Consider the following 26,537-nt stretch of genomic DNA (forward strand, 5'->3'; position numbering starts at 1 on the left):
AAAATTAAAATAATAATAATTAAACCTCTTAATATTTTAGAATATAAATGAAATTAAATTTGTGAGTTTTACGTCCTACGATTATGCCAGCTAGGCTAAAAGAGACGGTGACGATGAAAAATGAATGAAAATGGTGGAAAGAAGAAAGTGGGAGGAAACGGGAGAACCCCGAGTAAACTCTCGCACACGGTGTTTGTCCACCACAAAGTTCACTTGGCGGGGGCTGGGATCGAACGCGGGACCCCAAACACCAGAGCTGAACGCTCTACCACTGAGCCCCAATATTTTAGAATAATTTGAGTGAAAACTGAAAACGACTCAACTGTCTGTGTCTTTTGTGTAAACTCAATTTATATAAATACTTTTGACCTACATTAGAAATACATAATAACGGCATCAAACTTCAAGTTATTTGAAATAAGTACGAAATCACTCTCAGTTGTGAATATAGATTATTTATTGTTGTATAATGTTATATCGTTGAATCCTAGATATGCCGTATACCTAAGGGGGCTATAAGTTATATTGATAAACAATTATTCAACGTATAAGCATCCACCTATGAAATCAAACTTGCGGTCACATGCGCTAAGTTTTTGTCAATGTCATGAAAATGTTATTTCAATATTAATTTTATAAGTACACATTAAAAATTTCCACCGGATGCTTGAACCTCAGAGCCAAGGCCATACCCATGTAGTTGGCACCTATAGTGTACGGAATTGCCGATGTTCAATACTACATTTCTTTAGTTTTGGAAGAAAAACACCACTAATGTTTTGAAATGAAATGAAATATCTACTTTAACGTCCCACGATTAGTACACTGAGGCTAAGGGAAACAGTGATCATGAGAAATTGTGGAATGAAGAAAGTACGAGGAAACGGGAAAACCCACGCACAGGGTGTTTGTTCACCAAAGAAGCTCACATAGCGCAAGCTGCGACCGAACCAGGGCCCCATGTACCAGAGGTGAACGCTCTGCCACTGAGCTACCGTGTCCATAACATGCTGTAGCTTATTTTTGCTTATCCACTTATGTACACAACTATTCTTCTTATGATTTCCCAAAATCCAATCATGGGCCGTCGTGAATGATCAAATGATGTCCAAGGTAAATCAGACACTGAAGTTATTATAGCTATATAATTATGCTGTCGGTCGTCTCGTGAACAACCGATTCAAAAAACGACATACTGTAGCTATATGTTACAGGAGCAGATCGACTCACATGGATTGCATAAACTACTGGGAACACATTCACTCCGGCGGTATTTTTACTGGAGCCAAGAAGTTCACGTGAAAGATGTAATGATTTTTCCCCTTCTTTTTTACATTCTATAAAAAATCAACTAGTACCGTACTTGTGCAAGACTCTTGCGCAAGAGTCTTGGTCTTGGTCTTGGTCTTGCAGGTATGGTCTTGGTCTTGCACCCCTTGGTCTTGGTCTTGGTCTTGCATCGGGATTCCTGGTCTTGGTCTTGGTCTTGGTCTTGGTCTTGCATGCAAGACTCTTGCAAAAATTGCAAGACCAAGACTCTTGCGCTCATCACTATTTCTTTCGCAGCGCACAGATGCGCTCTAAACCTTGTCCCCGTGAATAATACAAAGAAACCACTCTTTATTGAACTAACTGTTTATTTAACTAGCAAAATGCTTCAGAGAAGCAGTGTTGATATTTGCTTTCGAATATACAAGGTGTTTCAAAATAGTTTGAACGATTTTAATCCATGTATATTTTAATTAATTGTCCAAATTGCTGAAAACTTTACACATAAGTACTATAACTGTTAGTAGTAAAAAATGCAATACAGTAAATCACAAATGCTTAATGTGATCCTCCTTTCTTACCCAGCATACATGAATTCGGTCATCCAATTCCTCACAGACTCGTTTCAGTAGCTATTTGTTTTCATCAACAGTTGGCACTTGAGCGGTAATGCGCTCGTCCAGATCATTTCATTTCATGGAGTTCTTTTGATTGTGGTGGTTCTTTACGAAATTTTGTACGAAACCCATTTTGGAGACACACACAATATACTGATTAACGTGAAATTGTGGGGCACAAAAATGCTTCATCTGCACTATAAGCAGCCATCTTACAACTCCTCACTGTGCCACCTGTCGGAAGAATTTCGAATTACTACGACCGGGTCTAACATAATTTCGAAGATGTGGTCGAAAGTATTCCCATACAACTTTAATTATCGGCGCTCATGGAAGGATTTCCTTTCTTATTCAGATCATTTTGGAACACACTGTATTAATTTCAGTTTGGCAGCTTAGTAATGGTTACCCTTAGTAGGCTCAATAATTAATTGGAGTTTAACGTTTTTTAAAAGCAACTTTGTTTTTTATGCGCGGCACGCGATCGAACCCGGGACTGCGCCACAGAAAGCACAGGCTGTTACCTACTTGATCACGGAGTGGCATACGACCCTCTTAATTGTGGGTTGACCTGAAATCAATGTTCTAAAAGGACGTTTTTTTTTTTTTAAAAAAAAAAAAGATCACAATCTCGAACCCATTAAATCTTAATATTTCTGTTACGTAATTCTTTGTAATTTTGAGTTTTTACGTGAACAAGGCTGAAGTCACAGACGAAAACTTTTGGATAACTTATATGTATTTTTTTTTATTAAGAATTTAATCAAATTTAAATAAAGCCAAATAAATTTTACTCTTTAAGTGTTATATCATTATGAATTATATATTGAATATATAATTCTTTATTATATATAATCATAATGAATGTTTTTTAGGTTCCTCTGTCGATCCAAAGTTTACTAATCTGAACCTCTTCCGCTGTATAGGTTAAAAGAAGAAAAAAAAAAAAAAGAAAGTGCAATGAGTTAACTTTTCATAATTGATGGTTACAAGAGAACAAACAAACTTTTTTTTTTTTTTTCAATCTTCTTCCCTGAATGTTATTTGATGTCACCTTTCTGAGAAGACTAGAAAAGTATTGGAAAAATGGTCTTATCTAAGGTAACACAACCTGGGCGGGCAGGCGCCTTGTATTGTACCGCAAAGGGATTTATTGCTTGCCCATCCAACATGCTTCAAACGGCGGCTGGTTTTGATCCTTGATTTGACTTTGTGGAAGGTGATGAATACTAATAAGGTCTTTATGTTATGTTGTTAGTATTAAAAGGGCATACTCTCAGGAAGAAAAAAAAAAAAAATAGTTTTCACCAAACCATCTTTCGAACTAAAAAAAATGTAAAGGTTCGTTCGTTCTAGCATACTAAACAGAGTAAAATATTACTTTACACGACGTGACGAAATGACAAACAGAATATTGGATTATTTTGTATAAGGCTTTTTAAGTTCATTAATAAACTGCAAGGTGTAACGCAGAGCAGCATGTACGTACAAAGATATTCGTCTACATATCTTTAGAATTCGGGCCGATTTAAGAGGAATATAATGTCGTTCAGTCGCGATAAATGAACCCATGAGAAATGGATAGTCTTCAGTTAAAAATATAATGGCTTCACGTAGTGAGGTACCCTCCCTCGACTTGAGTCGACACAAGAATTAAATGGTAAAGCCTAATGTATTTTTTTTCTTTTTGCCCAGTCCAGTACCTTCAAAACAATAAGCTACTACTGCAGTTCAATTCTCAACCTCTTTTACATACAATTTTTACATAAATATAGTCTATAGAACTTATAAGATAAGATAGTTTTGCAATTAATTTTATGCACCATTACGCCCAAATGTACAAAGAGTACAGCAAGTGACAAAAGGTCTTTCTGTTTGGTAAAATTTATTTTGAGAATAACGGTGGTAGAAAAATATGACTGGAACGTATCACTGAAATGTACAGAAAATTACATTTCTTTTTAATGTACTGTACGTAAATTGTTCTTCCATTTTGAAGTTATTTGCGAAACTTATTTCATCAGACGGAAATAACTTTTGTCACTGACTGTACAGGCTATATTGGTTCCTTAATTATCATCTCGTTTCAAATTTTATTGTAATATATTGGTTCTTTTTGTAAGGTGCGAAATTCTAGGGAAGTGCTGGAAATCCCCCTACGTAATAATACTTTTGAACTTAAATTCATCCTCTTTAAAAAGTTACCCAAGGGGGGGGGGGTCAGTAAATAAAGTAACACTACTGTCAAAAGTTTGAAATAACAGTAGTTTATATGTAATTAAGGTATTTGGTCTGTAACTAGCAGGTGAACTAATGACCAACTGCAGTATACCTAGTTCCACGTAGTTTAGTAATTATGAATGTTAAAGCGGTGTTTTTTGTACTGCTGTCTTTCTCCCTACTTAGTGTGTGATAATTTTGCACCCTGCTTCTATGCACCATATATGCTAGTCTAAACTTGTGTTAATTGTTGAAAGTTTTTTTTTTAAAAAAAAAGCTATTAAATGTATAATTTGTTTAACTTTTTTTTCTCTCTTCCGAATTTTCAGAGTAACCCCTACGCGCTAAAGGATGGGAGCTCATCGGCAGACGTTTCTGCATGGACGAGTGCGGGGCTTCAACCTACGACCGGATATTATCCATATGATCCAACGCTCGCTGCATATGGGTAAGTTTCTACTCGACTAGTATGATAAATTTGCGTCCCCCCTTTTTTTCTTTCTTTTTTTTTTTTTGGTATTAAATGAATTGCATAGAGATTTAACTTATCCTTATTTTGATTTTTCGTCCTTCATTTTAAAAAAGAAAACTCAATTATATGGACAGTGGGCCTATTTCTTGCGCAGCCTACAGAAATCGTCCAGTCTGAACTTAACTAAACCTGGCATGAAAGTAGATTTTTGCTTAGTATGCACTTGAAATATTTTCCTGTGTAAATATTTAATTCCCGAGTCATTGACCATCAAATTTCAAATTTGGACTTCATCTACGTTTCGTAAATTTACTAATTGCATATCGAAACAGTATTCGGGGAGGGGGGAGGGGAGATACGTGTAATAAATCTAACAAATTTGAGATTAAGCTGTAGAAGTTTTTAATGCCAAATAGAAATCTTCTAACCAACCATTCAATTTCACCGAAATTTTCTGATTCAGAGCATTTGATTCAAGGTTTTTTTGTTTGGCATTTTAATAAGCAATAAAAAGAATTAATAAGCAAAAAAGCATAGCATGCACAAAAACACTACAAATCACGGGATTGGTTATTTGATCTTAATGCACAGAAGAACATACGTTCAATCATTTATAGAGATCATCGTCAGACAGCAATGAAGTTATGTAATGAGAAGATGGTTATAAAGAAATATTCATCCTCATATATTATGGTAGAAATACAAATAATCGGGTTCCGGATCCGAAATCTTTTAAAGGTTTTGGCACATTAAGCCTATATTAATATACAACTTTCGTAGTTTAAGAACGTGCTCAGGTAATTGAATGTCGCGTAGAAGCATTCAGTCAATTACATATTCCTTAAGACGTGCGTTTACGTAAGCTTTCTGTAAAACGTTTAGTTAAATAAACTTTTTATAAAACGTATAGGTATTTTGAGATTTCGTAAAATGTTTTTACATATTAGTATTTAATAGGAAACACTAATGGAAAATCTCAGAATTACATAATTGTTTGGATTAATCAGACTATAATTTTATATGCGATAATACCTACTATAAGTCTTCCTGAAATAGTTGCATTGAAATTAAACGGCGTGACAAACATCTTGGCATTTGAAGGCGGCGCTCCAAGTTCCCTTTAAATGCTGCTAGCAAATGAGAGTCCAGCAGTAATGCCACGTTTATTTTGTACACATCCACGTCTATCCTCTGTCAAATGATCGCGCTGTAGTTTGTCTGCTTAGCCATAGCCACACCCCTTAGCACTCGGCAACATCGCATCAGAGCTTGCGTTTTATTCGTTTAGCTGAAATGCCAAGATGTTTGTCACAGGCTTTAGTTAAATACTCCATATAGTATGAACCACAGTGAAACTTGTCTTAAGATGGCATTCTCTTGTTCTACAGAACATTTTTGAATGCATATATGTTGTTACAAATATGTAAGGCGACTACACGGGCGGACAGCGTATAAAGATGACCAACCTAACATCAAGTTTTACTGTATATAAAATAGGGGATGGGGGATGTGAAGATAACCAGTTAAGAATGCTCCCAAGAGCATTGCCAGAACGAACTTTTAAAAAAGAAATAATTTTTCTTAACTTCTTCAGACTTTATACCAATTGTTCTATGTATTCTATTATTATACTCATTAAAAAATTCTTGTAATATATCTATCCATCCATAATTTCCTTGAGTACTAAATTTTTTTCACATATTTTGTTTACGAGTTCTGTTAAAACGCCCTACGATATGTTGTTTTACGAAGACACGTCCTCAAAATGGAGGACTCAGAATTGAAAAATTCACAAAAATATCATCTCTCTATTACTTACGGCCATCGAGATATGACTTCTTAAATCTCCCGAAATCCGAACTTTTCTTTGCCAATATTTGGGGAACGGTGGCCATTTGGTCAGTGGCCACCGGTTACTATTTGGTACCCAAATATTCACCATCCTCTTAGGTATTAATCAACACCAATATGATCTCTCTATGACTTACGGTTTCAGAGATATGACTCCTTAAATGTCCCCAAATCCGTAAATTTTTTGGCCAATACCTCTGGAATGATAAGAGTGACGCGAAAAGTTTCATCATTTCTTTCAGGTAGTTTTTGATACGCTATCGAATGGACGGCTCAGAATTGAAATATTTGCAAATAACAGACACACACACATTTGTCATAGATAATTCAGTAATGAACTTTTTAAATTCGTTGATAATGTAAATGAAAGTATGAAGTTCAGAGCAAATAGACCAAAGCTGTATCTTGAAATTCCATTGATTCAATTTTCTTTTAGATGTCTCTTGGGAAAAGGATGGGAAGAAGAGAATGAAAATATTAAATAGAACGCGTCAGTAGATCTAATTTCTTCTTGACTTTTCGCCACCCTTTTATTTGCGTTATCATATATGTGTGTCAGTGTTGGGTAAGTTACTTGTAAAAATGTAACGCGTTACAAGTTACTTTACTTTCTCTTAAAATGTAACGCGTTACTAACGCGTTACTTGCCCCAAAAAAGTAACTGTTACTTTACTTCGAAAGTAACGCGTTACTAACGCGTTACTTTTAGGTCGGAAACTTTGAATATGTGAAAAAATATTATTACTTCAATTTTCCGTACTACTATTACTACCGCTATTTTATTATTATTATCAGTAGTAGTAGTAGTATTAGTATTAGTATTAGTATTAGTATTATGAGTATTATTGCACGTTCTGAATTGCTTTATGTAAATGCAAGGACAAATTTTTACTTGACAGCTATATGAATGTTTTCTTATAATGTAACATTGACTAAAATGCCATACTGCGTTACTCATAGGGATGGGCTACGGTGATGAGACGTACTGATTTTCGCAGTAGAGTACTGTTTTTAAAAGAGCTGTCCTGCGTGATGCGAAGACGCTGAGAAAGTCGAGAAATATCCTTCTTTTAAATGTTCTGCGAAATGTCCAGAGTTAATTTATTTGCAATATCTTAATCTTTCATTCTTATTTCACATTTTGAATCAAATGCACTCTTTCCCTGAATGATGAACCGCTGTGTTTTTTAACACTCCTCAAAAGACTAGGGATGGAGAATAATCAACAAACCATTTTTTTTACAATACATTCATTGCGTTTACTGAGAAGGGCTTGTTGAGATATCGGTAAGGTAGGAAAAGTTTATTTTTCAACTTATGTTAATGATGATCAAGTTAAGTACCTGTAGAAGTTTCTTTGTGCCGGTCTAAAGTTTCTCTCATTTCTTAAAATAATACCACGCTTCGAAAATCTTTTTATTTTATTTTTTTTTTAAGCCCTACACGAAGTTTCACTGTATGTTCATAGAAATAAACCATTTTGTCATTCATCAAAGCTGTTGAATTCCTGGAATACTTTAGTTCAGTGCTTCTTCTTTTTTTAAAAAAAACGTTGATTAACTTAAGGTTAACATTAAATGAAATAAGGATATGCGTATTGCCGACGCAGTAAACTACCATATACTAGTATACCTGTGTCCTACTTTTCGTTTGTTAGAATCTGGTCACTCTAGGATGGGCGAGTTTTTTTTAAACTCGATTCGACTAGAAACAGACATCTTTGAGCTCGACTCGAGAACTCGGCTCGAGAAATTTCCTCCAGCTCGACTCAAATTCGGGTCGAGTTTCAAGTGGAATCGAGCCAAATCTGGTGTGTAGTTTCGAGTACTCTCTTCAAGTATCTTGCATAGACAATCTATGTTATTAATGATACAACAACAACTACTACTACTACTACTACTATTATTATTATTATTATTATTATTATTATTATTAATTATAACAATACTGCGTTTAAACATGAAAGATAGGCGGTTAGTAGTTGAAAACTAAAAAGCTAGTTGATTGCCAACCTCGGTAGTCGTGAAGTCTAGGAGTCAAGAACATTGTTCACGAGCTTCTGAATTTGGGTTGAGGGTCTAGGTTGAGTATTCGGCCTCGAGTCAAACATTGTTAAAAGTTATAGGGCACTGGCCAAATATCTTCAAAACTGCTCGGCCCAGGTTTAGAATTGTCAACGACTTGAGCAGCCCGGCTCACAGCTCATTCACTATCGACCCGAACCGAGAAGTGAGCCGAGTCAACAGCTCGCTCAACCGAGTCGGCTAGAGCCTTCGACCCAGATGAGCCGAATCGAGCAAATGGCTCATTCCAACCAAGCCAGCTCGAGACGATGGTTCACCCCAAGAGAGCCGGCTCGAGCTATCGGCTCAGTTGAGCCGAGCCGGTCTCGATATTGAGACGAGAAGAGATGCGAGCAGTGTCCCCTCTCGTGAGCAACACTAAAAGTATGCCATATTACTTCTTAGATTACATTTCTCATGGCTTTCGCTTTCCACTGTACTCAGGCCATGATTTCAAAACGAGTTAAAACGAGTGAACCATTTATCAAACTCAACTCAACACGAAACTAGACGCCAAAAATAGTGGTTCGGCTCGGAACTAGACTCGACAATATTACCTTCGACTCAACTCAAAACTCGACTTGAATCTGAGTCGAGTTTTAGCTCGACTCTTGCCCATCAATATGCGATAGAAAAAATGATTGCTTAATATTCTTTTGCTAAACTAATTACCTGTATATAATAATAACAATGTTGTTAGGTAATATTGAAAATACAGAATATTGAGAAACATTACAATACAACTAATAAAATGAGAACACATTAACTGAAGGTGAATCAAAACTTGCCAGTACTAAAATCGATATATGCTTTTTAAAAGTAAAGTGATGCCCCGGCGGGAAATTTTGTCAACAACTAGGGTACCATATTAACGATATAGAGTAAGGGGTTAATGTAAATAAACTCTGTTCTGATGAGCAAGCCTACTTTATTACTAGAAAATAGTTTGTTGATGGTTTGTAATATTAGAGTTCTTTCAGATCAGTTTGCGGATCCTAGAGTCCCGTGGATTATAGAGTTTGGAACAACTAGCTTTAAATTCTATCCACCATCATCTTCAGCTTTTAAGAAGTATCTTTCAAATGTCCGAACGGTAAAATATTTTCGTTCTCCATCTTTATAGAAACAACACCAATCAAAGTAAAATAGACTACCGGTACAATTGCACTCGTAGTTCACTCAGTGAATGGATTGGAGCTGTCAAAATCTATGACAAAACTTTCCAGGTGCTTGCAATCAGTACAAGTGATTTCCCTGAGCCTGTCCTCATCTTCCAAAAGCAGCAAGTGGTGCTATGATCTTATCTGATTCTTTGAGTGCCGGTGACTCACTGTCGTCAATGACATCGTTCATGCTCCATTCCTCCATTCCGAGAAATTCACTTACAGGAAATAAACGTTTGTTTCCGAAAAATAATATACATATATTGTAGTTACTCATCCGAAATGTAACGCGAAAAAAGTAACGCAAACTAGGTACGTTACTTAAAAATTTGTAACGCGTTACCGTTACAGTTACTTTGGAAAAAATGTAACGCGTAACTAGGAAACGTTACTGAAAAAGTAACGCGTTACAAGTAACGCGTTACTTGCGTTACGTTACTTCACAACACTGATGTGTGTGTGTGTTTTCTTTAAAATAATCCTATGTTGTTCTCTCGTTATCTCTTTAATTCGAGCAGCAATATGCTGGAAGCTGTTATTCTTTGTATAGTGGTAGAGAAAGAAAAAAAAAACTTCTCCTGGTTAACACAAAAAAGAAAAGAGTGGGAAAAAAAGTAGTGCCTGAGAAATTCTGTTGGCCGCAACCCAATGAGCGAAGAGAGCGAAGGGCTATGCTCGACCACTTGCCGTGCGCAGTCTCTTCCCCCAACTGATTCGACCAGACCGACCATCCCTTGTACAACAGTCTGATATTCCCAGAACTCATCTGCCAAAACTCCACCTCTTTTCCGCATCTTGTGCTTAGAGAGTGTGAGAGAGAGAGAGAGAGATTGCCGAGGGGGAGGGGGGGATAACGAGAACTGGGTATGTGTGAAGGGAAGCCGTACATGTTAGTAGTAATAGTAGCAGCAGTAGTAGTAGTTATAAGGGGCTGAGGATTACGCCAAAAATGTCCACATCGAGGGCAATATGATGGCCAGTTTCTGTGGAGAAAGAAGGTTCTGTGTACAGCCGCTAACAACACAAGCATCGCTATTAAAAAGTTAAACCGTTAAACTTGGTAGTGCTCTGATGGACGTGGACAATCGTTCTCTTGGCTCGAAAGGTTAACGAATTAATTTGCGTAGCAAGGATTCTTCAATTAAAAATGGAAGTCGCTCGCAACATCAAACACCAACGAACTATCATATCTCATAAAGATGATTTTTATTTTATTATTATTTTTTAATTATGGTGTCAACATATTTGTGTTTATGAGTATGAGCTAATAAACGACCTTAAAAAGATGGATGGAATTATATTGAATGAACGGATAATGAGTGGTTATCTAATGATCTATATTTATTGATCGTTGTCTTGGCTACAAAATCCACATCATTTGTTCTTCTAAGAAAGAGTCTCAGTTATTTCTTTTTTGTCTTTTATTTTTCTTTTCTTTTACAAACTTCAAATTGTGAAAGCAATGGGCTGAAATCAGTGGCGGATCTAGAAGATAAAACCTGGGGGAGGGGGAAGTCAATCCAGACTGTGATATTATGTATATCATAAATTTCCTATAAATTTTGAAAAATATATAAATAATAGCTCAAATTACTTATGTCACTCAAAAATTGGGGAACTAGACCTCACCCGGCCCCGATCAGCTATACTTGCTATGCTCCAGTCATCCAGCTTGCTAAACATCCGGATATCCGCCATTATCGATATTAATTGCGTAGCAAGGATTCTTCAATAAAATTGGAAGTCACCCTCAATATCAAACACCGCGAACTATCATATCTCATTTTATTAAAAATGATTTTAGAGGAGCTTTTATTATTATTATTATTATTATTATTATTATTATTATTATTATTATTATTATTATTATTATTATTATTATTATTATTATTATTATTATTAAATTTCTTTAATTGTTTGTATTTCTTTTGCATATCCAAATTACGTTCACAATTCATTAATCCGGGTAATTGCAATGAACGAAATGAAATCTTTGAGTTTAACGTCCCACGCTTATGCCCTTTTAGGCTAAGGGAGACGATGAACGATTAAGGCAAGTGAATAATGATGAAAAACGGTGGAATGAGAAAGTGGGAGGAAGCAGGAACACCAAGGGAAAACCCACGGACACAATGTTGTCCACCACAAACTTACTTAACCGGGAGTCGAGCTATGGATCTCGCGCCTAGAGGTAAGCATTCTACCACTGAGCCACCGTCCCCCCCCGCCCGGGTAATTGGAGTTTCACTATAGTAATGAATTAATTAATTGATTAACTCCTGAGCATTTTTTCTTTCTTTCTTGCTCGGTAAGTTTAAAATAAAGATATACATACATGTTGCAATATTAAGTTTGCGATCATGATGTAAACTTGTCAAAATAAATAAGCTATATATCGAGAAACTTTTGACATCTATATTCTTACACCGTGCTCGTGGGTTTTCTCGGGGTTCTCCCGTTTCCTCCCACTTTCTTCCACCATTACATTCATTTCTCATTATCACCGTCTCCTTTAGCCTAACCGGCATAACCGTGGGACGTAAAACTTAAAAGATTTCATTTTAGATATATATTCTTACATATGTTACGTAATAAATTCTGTATCACATCATAGTTGTTCTCAAGGGCGCCGATTTCTGTGTAATTTTTTGGAGGGGGCATTCATATGCAGAAGGTGTGTATATATATATATGAACATTTTAAGACAAATTGCACTCAAATTATGCCAAATATTGTATATTCATAAATACAATAGGGGGCCCACATGAACTTTGGGGAAGCCCCCCCCCCCAGGATCGGTGCCCTTGCTTGTTCTCCTTTGTCAACAGAAGGTATACCTGCAAACAAACAAAAGTCAAGTATCCACTTTATTAATTGTACGTATTTCCCGACGAAATTTAAAAGAGATTTTATATATTTACATTTGGCGTACGTAAAGGGGAGGAGGTTCTGGGTTGTAATTTTAAGTCAACAAAATATTATGGAGAAATAAATAAATGTGTGTATACAGAAATCGCACTTGTCCTGAAACGGTGAGAGTTTGAGTGCCTAACTCCCGCTTGACGAAATTACGTATACGCCAGTGTTTACATTGTAACTGTCGCAACAAAAGGAGAAATACCAATAAAATAGCATACCCATATTCTATCGACTATCCTCATCGGATGTCTTTTTTTTTTTTTCCTGTCACTTTCATCTCGTTCGTGTTTTGTTTGTTTTCTTTCTTCCCTTCTTTCATCATAGTTTTTTATTCGTCTGTTAGTCGTATTTTACTTTCATGTTTCTTTCGTTTCGTCGTCTTTGGGGACAAAATGGCCTACAGGCGTCTCTCGTTTATTGATTGGCGTCAAGCAGGAGAGACAAGCTGTGAAGAAAAGACGAGCAAGAAATAAAATAAAAAAAAGACTATTTTTATCCTCTCCCCCCATTGTTGGGTGAACTGATTCGCGTCAGTTTTAAATCAAAGCTGAATAGGGGCGGATCGAATGGTAAAGAAGAGCGGATTGGATTATAATAAAAAAGTGATATACAAGAGGACGTTAAAAAACTAGCATTGCTTCCAAAACAATGTATGAAATTAAATGATTGTCCGCTCTCAAAGTTTCTGGCTTAACGGTGTTGAATAGGTGCGCCATCTTTGTTTTTTTAGTCCATTAAGATACACTGTATATTGAAAGTGATTTCTTCGAAATGAGCTGAAATGCTTATGGTTTGAATGTATTTATTTCTTCTTCAGATCTATTTTAAGTGTCTCTTACTTGTAAAATTTATATATTACAAAATTTAATAAGCAGTATGGGCGTTACTACTAGGAGATTGTGTGCCACTGCTAAGAGAACAATCTGATACTTAACCGCGTATATTTTTCATGTACAGTTTACAGGGATAAAAGTGGATCTGAAAAGGTAGGGGAATGGATGACGTCACACCGTCCTCCGTGCCCATCTTATAGCACATTGTATTTTTTTTTTTTTTACAAAGTGGGAGGACGCCATACATATATTTTGGAAATGAGGGAACGGCGTCCTCCCGCGTTCCCCCTTTTACCTCCCTAGTCACAGTACATAAATAAACAATCTGCTGCAGAAAAATGAAAAATTAACAGCACCAGATTGGCAAGATTGATTGAGGTTTAACGAGAACTTCAGCATCGAGGCTATTTGAGGCCCTGTCACGATCAATACGACTGCCGTAAATAAAATTTTAAAATCAATATATCAAAATATAACAAAAAATAGGCGTAAAAGAGACGTAAAATCTAAAAGAAGAGGCAAAATATTAAATAGTATATGAGAATAACAAATATATAACAAATAGCAATAAATAACATATATAACAAAAGCAATAAATAGTGAATATTTAACAATAGCAATACATACTAAAGATAGAATAATACCAATAAATAGTAAAAATAGAACAATAGCAATAAATACTGAGAAAAACAACAAAAAGTCAGAATAAAAGATTAAAATGCAGCAACAATAAATACACGAGCAGAAGACTAAAAAAAAAAAAACCCTCAAAGAACGTTATCAATATTACAAGTGTGCACAAAAGAGAGGATAAGCTCAACAATAGCAATATCATTGTTGGTCAATGCCAGATTGGTGAAAGAACAACATACTTTCTATCGCTATAAAAATTAGATTTTCGTGATTTTTCTCAAAAACTACGCATCAGAATGTAAAATTCAAGCATGACATTTGGTTCAGTTCAATGTAATCTGTTGATTAAAGTATGTCTCATCTGTATAGACAATATTATAGTTAAACAAAAATTAAAAGTTTGAAGGTTAATCATAATTCGGGGGTATATTTCATTAACCATACAGTATTATAGTAACCTTGCTAGTATCAAAATGAAAAGCTTAATTATTGCATACTGTAGTATCAGTTTTATCTTGGTGAATTGGCGTTGGCTCTCAATCGATGTGTCGCGACACACTGACTGGTATGACACGCAGTCACCTAAGGTTCCTCGCGAAATTTTAGAATTTAAAAATCATGATGAATTTAGTAATAGTTAAAATTGAGACAGACAGTACCTTTCAACATCTCCAGCGGTAGCAGTAATGCTCAGTGCTATATAGTCATTATAAAAACTTATTGGTTTCACTATTATAGATATTATTATTATTATTATTTATAATGATATCAAACAGAACGCGATGTCCTGGACGTTCTGTAGTGTGTCGTCAGTCAAAAAAGATTGAGAACCATTGGGCTAACGTATACAATATCAACTTCTTTGTGAACATGAATTTCTGTCGTGAGTTTTGAAAAAAATGCATATGTTTTGAAATTGGATGCCTGGAACCTCTCTCCGCACTTGATGACATTCTGTATACGCCACTGGCTACAATGTCACCCACCGTAAACTCACCAAACTAAGGGGGAATGCGGCGTAGGATCGAAACTGCTTAGCATCGAAACTGCGTACGATCGAAAAATTCAGCTCAAAACCTGTTTCGATCCTACGCAGTTTCGATCGTACGCAGTTTCGACGCTACGCAGTTTCGACCGTACGCAGTTTCGATCCTACGCAGTTGCCCTGAAATAATTTAAGTTTTAATCATGCGCTCAAAAAATATATTTTTTTTCTCTCTCTTTAATTTGTTTAACCTGTGCAGCTATAAATTAGGGTTATATTCATGGACTCCACACGACCTAAACTGCGTAGGATCGAAACTGCGTACGGTCGAAACTGCGTAGCGTCGAAACTGCGTAGGATCGAAACTGCGTACGGTCGAAACTTCGTAGCGTCGAAACTGCGTACGATCGAAACTGCGTACGGTCGAAACTGCGTAGCGTCGAAACTGCGTAGGATCGAAACTGCGTAGGATCCACACTGCAGGTAGGATGGACAAGTTACAGGCGTATGGATTGAGAATCAATTATGATTTGTAATGATGACTATGTCAGAAGTGTAATACTAACTTTGAAACAGCTTCGACGGAATATAATGTAAAATAGTTATGTAATATGAAGAATTTAAAGTAATGAAGAATATGATGTATAATGAATATTGAAGGATAATAATAATAATAATGTTTAACGAATATTTCGATTGTAAAGATATTATTTCTAAAGGCTATCAGAAAGTTAGAGAAACAAAAGTCAGATAAAGATTCATATGCTGTTCTGTGTGTACTTGTCTGCGTAATATGAATGAAAATTTATATGATTTTATGTACAGCTTAACGACCTAATCACCAGTTATTCATATGTATGTCAACAACGTTACAATATTGTACTTCGCTTTGGGAGTTTCTCATTTGTACGCTGAACCTCAAATCGATTTATAAGTGGAACACGTACCCGTGGGGGTAGGAGCATTTCAATGTATTCCGTTACATTTCACAAAAATATTTTTAACCGTAAAAGATTCGAAATTAAACTACTATTCAAATAGAGAATAAAATTACGAAAGTTTACAACTATTACTGGAAATCAATGCTGTCATCCATTTTGAACATTTTAAAAGAACATAGTTTCTAATGTATTGAAATTTCATTTCTTATGAATAGTTTGAAACGTTGTAAATAGTTGTAAAGAACCTGCAGAAAATTCGTCAAAATCCTCCTACAATGGGGAAGCCGTGTTAGACATGGAGTTAGTGGATGCAGATGGTGGCATTGGAAAAGTCCGGGTCTCCCGAGCACAGTGGTGATATCAGAAACCGGGCCCCAGCCATGAGGCTCCAGAAAAATGGGGTCCCGAAGTTTTGGGCGCGGGTTCTTTCTATACGCCTATTAAACATGGAATTGTATGTGGGTGGGTGGTGAAGTTTTTAAATGTTCGGGTCGTCTGAGCACAGTGTTAACGTCAGAAATTGGGCCCTTGTCTCAAAGGTCCAAAAATGGTGTCCCGAAATTTTGAGCTTGGCTTCATTATATTTTTCTTTTAAGCATGGAGTTATTGGATACATATTGTGGTGTTGGAAAGCTCCGGGACCTGAGACTCCAGAAATGAGATCCCAAAAGTTTGGGTTCAGGTCTCTTTTATTTGCCTATTTAACATGGTGTTGTACTATAGTGTTAGCGTTTGAAAGGTCGGGGTCGATTAACGAAAGCGGTAAAGTCAGAAATTGGGCCCTGGCCTCGAAGCTCCAGAAAATGTGGTTCCGAAATGTTGGGCTTGAGTCCACTCTATTTCTCGTTTCAGCATGGAGTTGTTGCATACAGATGGTGACGTTGGAAAGATCCGATTCCCCTCAGCACAGTGGTGGTCAGGAACCGGGCCCCCAACATGGGGCCCCAGAAATGGAGTCCCAATGTTTTGGGCATGAGCCCCTTCTATACGCCTATTAAACATGAATTGTTGTACGAAGGTAAAAAACTTGTATCTTCGTAAAAAAAAAAAAAAAAAAAAAAAAAAACTTGTATCTTCCTTATAATTATTAGATAATAATCTCAGCTCCTAAACACGTATAAAAGATACCGAAGTTATATTTCAGCAAAAAACAATTACCATAAAACATCTCTTTGCATGTGTAATGACTGAAATGTATTATACTTTGCTTCCCTCCCAAATAAATAAATAAATAAATAAACGATTACAGTCGATAAGCGTAAATCTGGCAGAACCTATTTTCCGAAATCTAAAACAAATCACGCAGATTGTTTATTGCTTGTTCGCGATTGTCCACATCACATTTTCGGTTTTTCATTGTATGTAATTAACTATACCATAACAGAAATTCCCGCTACGAACAAATTACACGTTAGGTATACGCCTATGTGTCTCGTCTCGAGGACTTCCGGGCCGCAGTGGCTTAGTGGCAGAGGGTTCACACATGCTGCGGGGCCCTGGTTCTATACCAACTTGCGCAAAGTGGGGTTTGTGGTGAACAAACACCGTGTGTGAGGGTTTTCTTGGAGTTTCCCTTTCCCACAACTCTTTCATTTCACCATTCCATTTATTCTCATCATCTGCGTCTCCTTTAGTCTACCCAGGATGACAGTCGGACATAAAACTTAAAGATTGCTTTTTTATTTTCACATTTGGAGACCCTGTATCTGTGTTCCTTGAGTGCCCCAAATGCTAAATAATAATGGGTTGGAAGGCCCATGAAGTTTAGTACCTGGTACACTCATTATCTCAACTTGCCCAAAAAGTTAAGGGCTCACGTTAAGTTAACGCCCCAAAACTTTGATTTTCACACCTTATTAACTATATTGGCCCAAAAGATGAAATTTGTTAGCCCATCGATCTTTATCTCGACTAGCCCAGAAAGTTGGGAGGCTCTGGTGAAGTTAGCCCCCAAATTTTCGGCGCCTATATCACATTAACTATGGGAGAACGAAAGCTGAAATTTGGTAGCCTATCCAGCCCGTAGACAGTACTATGTAGGCCATTCATTCTCTGGACCAGCCCAGAAACTTTGGGGGGGGGGGGGGCTCACGTTAAATTAGAGCCCGAAATCTTTGGCGCGCATATCTCATTAACCCTTTCGGGACAAAATCGATTTTGGGGTTTTTGGTAGACTTTCAGTTAATGATTTATTGCCCAAACACTGTTATCCCGATTGATATCGTTTACGTCTTGTATTTTAGAAGAGGGACATGGCTATTTTTTGGTGTAAGTTAGATTGCAGTGTTGCTAACGGGAGGGATTATTGAAAAAATGTAGGAGTGAAATTTAAAAAAAAAAAATCCCTAGCCGAATTTCATGATTTTTTCTAGCTGGGAACACCGAAGCCACAGGGGTTCAAGTCACCTAAAAAGAATTTTCTGGTATGTTGACAAGGTACAATAAAAACCTGAAGTCGCTGGCTGCCATACAAAGAGAGAAAGAAAAAAACTCTCTCATAATACACATCAAATTTTGGCACTTCTTACGCGTCAGAAGCAAAAATCAGCATACATGGTGGTTCACCGTCTTCCCTAATTATTCAATCGTGCTCCTCTATGGTGCGTTTTGTAGGCCAAGAATGATTCCAGACAGTTGTACGTTGGTTTGAATATAGCCAAGGACACTGAAATAATAGGGGGGAAAGGATAAACTTCCCAAATTTTTTACAAACAATTACAATTAACATTTTCTGTAGCTGGCAACATTGCTACCACTCAGAAGCAAACAATTTTAAAGTAATCTTTGGCCCACCAATAATATATTCAGCTAGTATCATGATGATATCTCTCAAATTAAGCATGTAATTTTAAAAAGTATATAATTTTTCCTAGAAAGTCACTATTATCCTTAAAATTATGTAATATGGTATACTGTAAGACCGGAATTGTAGTGTCCCCAATTATCCAAGTGAAACTTTTTATAGTGCGTTGTGTAAGTCAAGGATGAGGCTTCCAGAATCTGGTATGTTCGTTCCAATGTAGCCAATAGAAGAGAAGGAAATAAGAGGCAAATTTTAGAAGGGAAAAAAGGAAATTTTTACCAAAAAAAGTCTGGAAATAAATAGTTCTATGGCTGGAAATACTGCTAAGAGACAGATGCAACTATCTTCAAATAAACCTTAGCCCACCACTAATATATCCTGAAAGTATCATGTCGATATTGAATAAACGAAGCTAGTAATTAAAAATTAATAGATTATGGTAAATATAAAAGTGAGAAAAATCAAGGATTAGAACCTTAATACGAAAATGAAATGAAATGAAATCTTTTAGTTTCACGTCCTACGGTTATGCCGGTTAGGCTAAAGTAGACGCTGATGATGAGAAATGAATGAAATGGTGGAATGAAAAAAGTGGAAGGAAACGGGAGAACCCCGATAAAACCCACACACACGATGTTTAGAACCTAAATACGAATTTATGGTGCGCCTCCTAATTACGCAATTGCAACGATCTGTGCCCAAGTTTGTTCAGTAAGGACCGATGTTTGACTGACGTAGTTCACTTGCGCTCGGACTTATAGGTACGGAATTATAAACATAAACTTCGAAAATTGACAAATCTGAAAATACTTTATCTTCGCATTGAATTTGGACCCCTCCTCCAAAGTAAGTTCATGCGTATGGTACGTACCACCATACTACGATTTTTAATTTCAGTAAAAATCCCTTTGTTTTCTTGCCCCCAGGATAACTATATACTCTGCCAGTTAATATGTTTAAAACATTTGGAGTGATGTATCGTCATGTGTATAGATTAACCTCTTGCACGCAGAGAATGTTTCTTTTCCAAGATTTAAATAAAACTGAAATGTTTTCCATTTCCATACAGAATTCAATTCACCTAAGATGTCCAAAGTTCACCTAAGATGTCCAAAATTCAATTCACCTAAGATGTCCACAACAATTTTTATGGAGGTAGTTGGAGAATACTTTATATCATAGGCCCGTAGTTAAACTCCCTCTATAAAAATTGTTGTGGAAGCACCTCAGGATTCTGACATACGCATTTTTGGATAGGGCACATACTAGTTCCTAAGTTAAGTCTTGACCCGACTGCGGTAGGTCCCATAGTTTTGGAGCTATGGACCTTTAAAATTCCTTTTTTCATGTTTTTGGCAGCCTATAACACGTAAACCGTCGCTTGTAGAGGGATAAATTCTTAAGGTCTTTTGAATTTGGCTAATCAGAGTGCTCCTTTAACCCGCGTATATTCGACGATAACCGTTCGGGATAAAATCTGCTCGCCATGTAGACCTAATTTTATTACAAAATGACGACTGTCTATTTACTTTATTTTGTAGTTCTTCCATATTCACTTTCAAATGATCGGCGCCAGTTGCCATCTAATAAAGTTGATGCGTTTGTTGCTTCTAGTACACAACCGCTTTGAAAAAGAAGTAATAAATGCATCAAATGTGGGAGATGAATTTAGAACACCAAAATGGTACATGCCTAGCACATCTTGAACTGTTAGGGTTTCTTCAGAAACATTTTGTAAAACAATTGAAAACACATCGCGCGGTTTGTATTTTGAAATTTTGCGTATACTTGGATTTGTTTAAGTATTTCTTTCTACTGTGTTTGCCTGTAGCTTCAGTTCATAAGCCTTTATAATTAGATACCCAACATATATGGCAATCACGCAGAAAACAACACCGAAGATTCTACACTTGTGTTAACACACAGGCTGTGTGTCATTTCAACTAGCGGCATTTGACACACAACTCCAAACGGAGAGTGAGTTGTTCTAACCACTTGTTTGTGTTATATTTTAACACAATCGTGCTAACACATAGGCATGTCGTTGAAATAATACAACGATTTTTTACAGTATAGGCACTTCCAGTAGAACTAAAGGATTAAATTTGGCAAAGTTTTTAGCCTCCTGGGACTATATAGAAAATTTCCAAAAGTGAATATTTTCCATTTTTAGCAGCTTTAAAGAGACAAAAAACTGTGTAATTTAAATAGACTTTTTGGATGTACAAAATCTCATATTTTAGGTACCGTAATTGAAATCGGAATAAAAACTAGGAATTTTGGTATGTTAGTAGGTTTATGAGGCGCGAGGCCGTAGGATGAGAAATTTTGTATCTGGCGACAAATTCCCACCTACTTAAAACTAAACTGATTATATAAACATTCAATTTTGCCAATTGCCAAGTTCATAAAGAAATTGAAAATCACAGCAACTGGGTAAGTAAGAAAATGCTAATCCAAATGTCAATTGAAAGAAACGGAAGTCTTTTAAGTAAATATTGGCAGCAACGCATTCTAATTTTCCAACTTGGTCAAAAGTTAGCAGGGTTGGAAAAAATACAGTTTTTTTTTTTAAAAAAAAAAAAGAACAAAACGCGTGTTTAAAACATGAAAAAATTGTTTAAAATGTTTTAAAGATGTTTTAAAAAACACACAAAAAAGTAAAAGTACATGTTTTAAACATTTTGAACAGTTTAAAATATTATTTTAAACATATTTCAAAATCGTGTAATCACGTATTTATTAAGACTTTTTGCTCTTTCAACCGATCTTTTCATTTATTTTATTCTCTTTAAGACTACACAGTGTTGGGTACAGAACATTTCCGTATAGATTAGTAATTTTCAACTTATTTCATATAACGACCCCTTTTATTACACCCTCTTGCCAGTGACTCTCATACAGTAAGTATTTTCTTGGATATAGTAAGCTTTTAAGGTAGATTTTAAAATTTACCAACTATAGAGGTTTCACACAATCTATCAATATACATGGCAAAACAAAAGTCCTCACCATCCTTGTGCGTTGACAACGGGTTGAGGGAGAATGATGAATCTTGGAAGTGGTCTGACACATCAGATGGTGCTATCAAGCATCATGGCGAACATCTGTGCTTAGTATTCGAAATTTCAAATGCAAATGGTGTCATGTTACATGAGGGCTAGAATTTTACCAGAAATGCTGTTGTGCGGTTATTTTAACCATAAAGAAAATCATTTCGAGTTACCGCTTCTAAAAGTTTTGTAGTTATGCCTTTAGGGGCTAAGCTAGCGTTTCGTGGAGGCGGGTGAGATTTTTGTTGCAAAATTTGATTACTACTTCATAACACTGGTGCTAATAAAATTATTTTATAATAATAGGGCTACGTTTTCGAAAAGTAATGTTTGAAGCACACTTCATATTGTGCTAACTTTATATTTTCTGCAAGTCTATGTAATTGGTTGTTTTTTGAGTCAAAAATTTATTGACGAAAGGTAATATTTGGGGCGTTCAGAGTACAATAGATCCAAATCCATTTTCAATAAACTTCAGTTTTCCTCAGCAAATGAATTCTATTTCAAAAAATAATACTTCGCAGTCAAGAATCCAAAACAAATGTAACTAAAACCATGCGAAAAGGCGTGGGATAGTTTCATATGACAGCCGCTAGTAAGGGCGTCAGTGGAACAGGAGGGCAACCACCCTCATCCGCACCCTGCATTTCAGATTTTGGGGACGGTAAGACAGTTTTAGAAATCTTTTGATAAGCAAAGTCCAACAGAATAAGCCTGAGGTAATTACACCGAATAAATACGAAGAACATACAGATGATTAAAACTGGGAAGTTGCTTAGGTCCAATTTCCTGAATTTTAAGCAGGCCCGAAACTCGAAAGTAGAGCCACCTTTGAAATCCTTGGGTAAAAAAATTATACAAGAAAGCAATATAGGCCTATAGCTCCTTACGGCCAATGATCAAAATCCGTATTTATTCGGTGCAAGGACTTCAATTTTTAAATGTTGGACTTTGCTAAGCAAAATGTTTCTAAATCTGCATTACTGCCCCCAAAATCTGAAATTCAGGGTAGAAGGCGGATGATTTCTAAACGAACGCCCCTATCTAGCGGCAATCATACAAAATTCTAGATTCCTTTTTTTTCAGGTAGTTTTTCTTTCTTTCATCTCGGATTCGTGGTTGTGAAAATATGACATTTTACGTCGATGTATTCTTTTGGACACATTCTGCATTTATGTAACGTAATTATGCATCATTGACTATGACATTCGGAGCTTGACTTGTTAATCATTCCAACGCTGCAACATACACAATACAAGTATAATGTTAATATCTTAAATGTATGAGCAAGGAGGGGGAAGGGAAAATTAGCTCTCCTCCCCATTCCGTCAACGCCCTTGTCTAGCGGTTGTCCTATGAAACTCTAGTCCACACGCTTTCCCGTGGTTTTTGTTTCATTTATTTCATACCCTATGCTACGAAGATATTACGTTTGCTGAGCAAAAGTGAACCTTTCTGAAAATGAACTTGGGTCCCTTGTGCTCTAAATGTTGAGTTGAAGCCAAATTTATCCTGCAACCCAAGTTTGTTCGAAACATATAAAATTAGTTTGTTTAGTTTGATTGATTACATCTTGCATCAGTAGCAAGGCTATATTAGACAGGGCTTTTTGTTTAAAGTGGGATCTGACCCACTAATTTTGAAATTTTACGTGGGATCGCAGTCAAAATCTATACAGCAAATTCCGACGCCTCGTGTCTCTATCCTCAAAAATTAATGTTAAAAGACTGAATATTGCACCCTGTAGCGTGGTACATACATACAAACAAACAAATTGAGATCAAATTGTCCCAGACCTTGACGTTCAGCACTAACGTTATAATAAGTATCACACTTGGTTAGTTACGTGATCGACTGCCATACCTTGCGTTTCTCACCTGGTCTCTTCATACAAGCTATGCCAAGTTGTAAAGTTTCAAAGAAAATTTAGAACTGTGGTGGGGAAGAGGTACGAAATAAAATTTTCATAATATAATGAAAAAGATATTGTTGATACAAAATTAGTTGTTACCTGAAGTTTCCAGTTGCATCTCAGCCACACCACTGACGTTAGATTCATCAGAAGCAATTTTCGGATCAACATTTTTACCATTTGTTTGGGTTTCCATTTTTACCAAGCATTGCATTTTTTATAATGATTTTCGTTCTTGGAACTAAACCACCCATTTCTTTCTTACACGTTTTGTGACAAACTCGTTTGATCGTTTACTTACCTGATTGAGTTTGAGTTACTCTAATAAATTTGTATCAAATCATGTCCTTCTTTTCTTCACGCATAATCCATGTTAAACGATTCCATGTTGTACGGAGACAGAACTAACATGTACTGTACAAACGAATGCTTGCGATATTTTAATTTCAGAACCTCAACGTCGCAATGAATACAACACAACAGTTTGTTTCCGTGATAATTATTTTATTTATTTTTTAATATCAGTTCTATAAGTAGTCCAACCTTCGACTACGACACTTTCTCGCAAGTTAACTGAGAAGCATTTAAACAATACAATATACGTTAAAAATAAGGGGGAAAAGAGACAAAATAAATTGTAGATCACCACATTGACCTGCTGTAGCCACGAGAAATCAAACCATTCACATGGGAAGAAAATAGTCTTCTGATTGGGGAGCACTTTTGGACAGTTCTCTTGCTCTGGAAGATTTCTTTTTTTTTACGAACATAAAATAAAATGCAAATAAACATATGTTTAAGACAAGTCTTCAAAATAAACGTGTTTAAAACAAAATGTTTAAAACATAAACAAAATTTGTTTTAAACAAAATCAATTGTTAAAAAAAAGTTTTAATCATTTGTTTTAAATATTTTGTTTTAAACAAAACAACCCTGGAAGTTAGTAAATTTGGGACGAAGCCCAAACTAGCAAAAACTTGAACTAATTACATGAACCTTCGATTGTGCCACCTGCAAAGTCTATAAAAGAAGTGACAATTCACAGCAACTAGGTAACTAAGAAAATGTTAAGCTAAGTCAATTGAACTTAACGGCAATCTTCTGAACAAGGAATTTGCCAACTTGATCAGAAGTAGTGGCTTTTGGGGGGAGGATTCTCCTTTCTCCCTGCTGAGACAAGACTTAGCTTTTTTGGTCCTCCTGAATAAGTCATAGTCCCCCAAGAAAAACTTCCTGGGTACACCCCTGTATGATTATTTAATTATATTTGTCACTATTTTATTTCTCAGTTTCGTATCTATGCACTTTCGATCGTACGCAGTTTCGACCGTACGCAGTTTCGATCCTACGCAGTTTCGACGCTACGCAGTTTCGACCGTACGCAGTTTCGACCGTACGCAGTTTCGATCCTACGCAGTTTCGACGCTACGCAGTTTCGGTCGTATACAGTTTTGATCCTACTCCGATTTTTCCCTATATAACTTCAAAAAAATACTATTACTTAATATTCTGTGATTATAAAATAATTGTTTTTTTTATTGTTCGATCATAAGACCTTATCTGTTTTCGATCCTACGCCGGTTTTAGTTTCGATCGTACGCAGTTTCGATCGTACGCAGTTTCGGTCGTACGCAGTTTCGGTCGTACGCAGTTTCGATCGTACGCAGTTTCGATGCTACGCAGTTTCGATCCTACGCATGTAACCCAACTAAGGACCTTCTTAGGTCAGAGATGGGCGTTTTAGCATTAAACTACTGTGTACAGATTTGAGTATCGTGGTTGATTTCCGAGACTTATATAGATCTTAAAATTGTCTTTCTTGCAAGTAGCCAAACCAAGAGGAGATAGAATTTCATTCAAATATTACTTTCTGATTAGCATATGCTGCAAAGATAGCATTATTCAATCTTACTTTTTGTACCTTTCTTCCTCTTTTTTTTTTCCTGTGTGATTCCTTTCTTTATTTCTCACCTTTTTACGTTACCTTTTCTGAGTTTGTTGTAGTAATCAGTTGAGCCGTGTACCCTTTGAATAGAATAGAAAAATACCCTTCTCATCTTCCCGAATGACAACATCCTGATGCGGGTCGACAATCCGTTTCCCATTAAGCAACTTCTTGGCTTTTCTTCGATTTATCGTTCCAAGCTTTGCATTATTTTGTCAACTGTCACCTTAGTCAAGGTTGTAGTATATGTATGAGTGTGTCTCTCTTGGGGGGGGGGGGAGTCGGGAAGAATAGAAAAAAGAAAAGAAAACCTTCTTCCCAGTTGAGAAAAGATGAGGCGTTTGACCCTTCGTCGGTCAGTGGTGCCATCTTCTTTGTTATATAAGCCCATAGGTAATGCTTTTTTTTTTTCCTGGGAAGAAAAGTTAATGTTTTTACAGCCTGAATGTTATTTCGGCCAATCACAGTCTTTTAAACATGCCCTCCGACATGAATCTTTCTTCCTCATTTTGTTTGCATTACTTTTAATGCAGATGTTTCCAAAATGTAGAATATATGGATTTTTTTTTTAAATAGTAGTATCACGTGTACACCACGGGAATTAGTTTGGTTTGTATCGTGTGATATTTTCTCAATTAAAATTGAAACCGGAAGTATTGAAAAATTTCTACCACTTCCGATTTTAGTAGAGAGTTGTAGATGGGGATAAAGTATATTCTTGGAACGCTTAATTGATTGCAGGAGACCGCTTCTCGCTATCTAATACCGTTTTCACTTCTATAGTGATCGTCAAAACCGGAAATGAGTGAATTCTACCACTTCCGGTTTTGAATTTTATCTCCATCAGCGAACGCGATT

The 26,537-nt window shown here is 36.3% G+C and overlaps 1 protein-coding gene across 2 annotated transcripts in view; it reads left to right on the top strand.

Annotated features, from left to right (window-relative positions):
* The window catches only part of LOC145690033 (homeobox protein caupolican-like), a 212,047-nt gene that overhangs the window by 96,166 nt on the left and 89,344 nt on the right, over nt 1-26,537 (top strand). For both annotated transcript variants that reach the window (XM_081764531.1, XM_081764532.1), the window contains exon 3: nt 4,436-4,554. In XM_081764531.1, the coding sequence (XP_081620657.1) occupies nt 4,436-4,554 (119 nt within the window). The remainder of the gene's footprint in view (nt 1-4,435; nt 4,555-26,537) is intronic.

This window comes from Thermobia domestica, chromosome 7 (assembly GCF_964235325.1).
Source record: "Thermobia domestica chromosome 7, izTheDome1.hap1.1, whole genome shotgun sequence".
Classification (NCBI taxonomy): Eukaryota; Metazoa; Arthropoda; class Insecta; order Zygentoma; family Lepismatidae; genus Thermobia; species Thermobia domestica.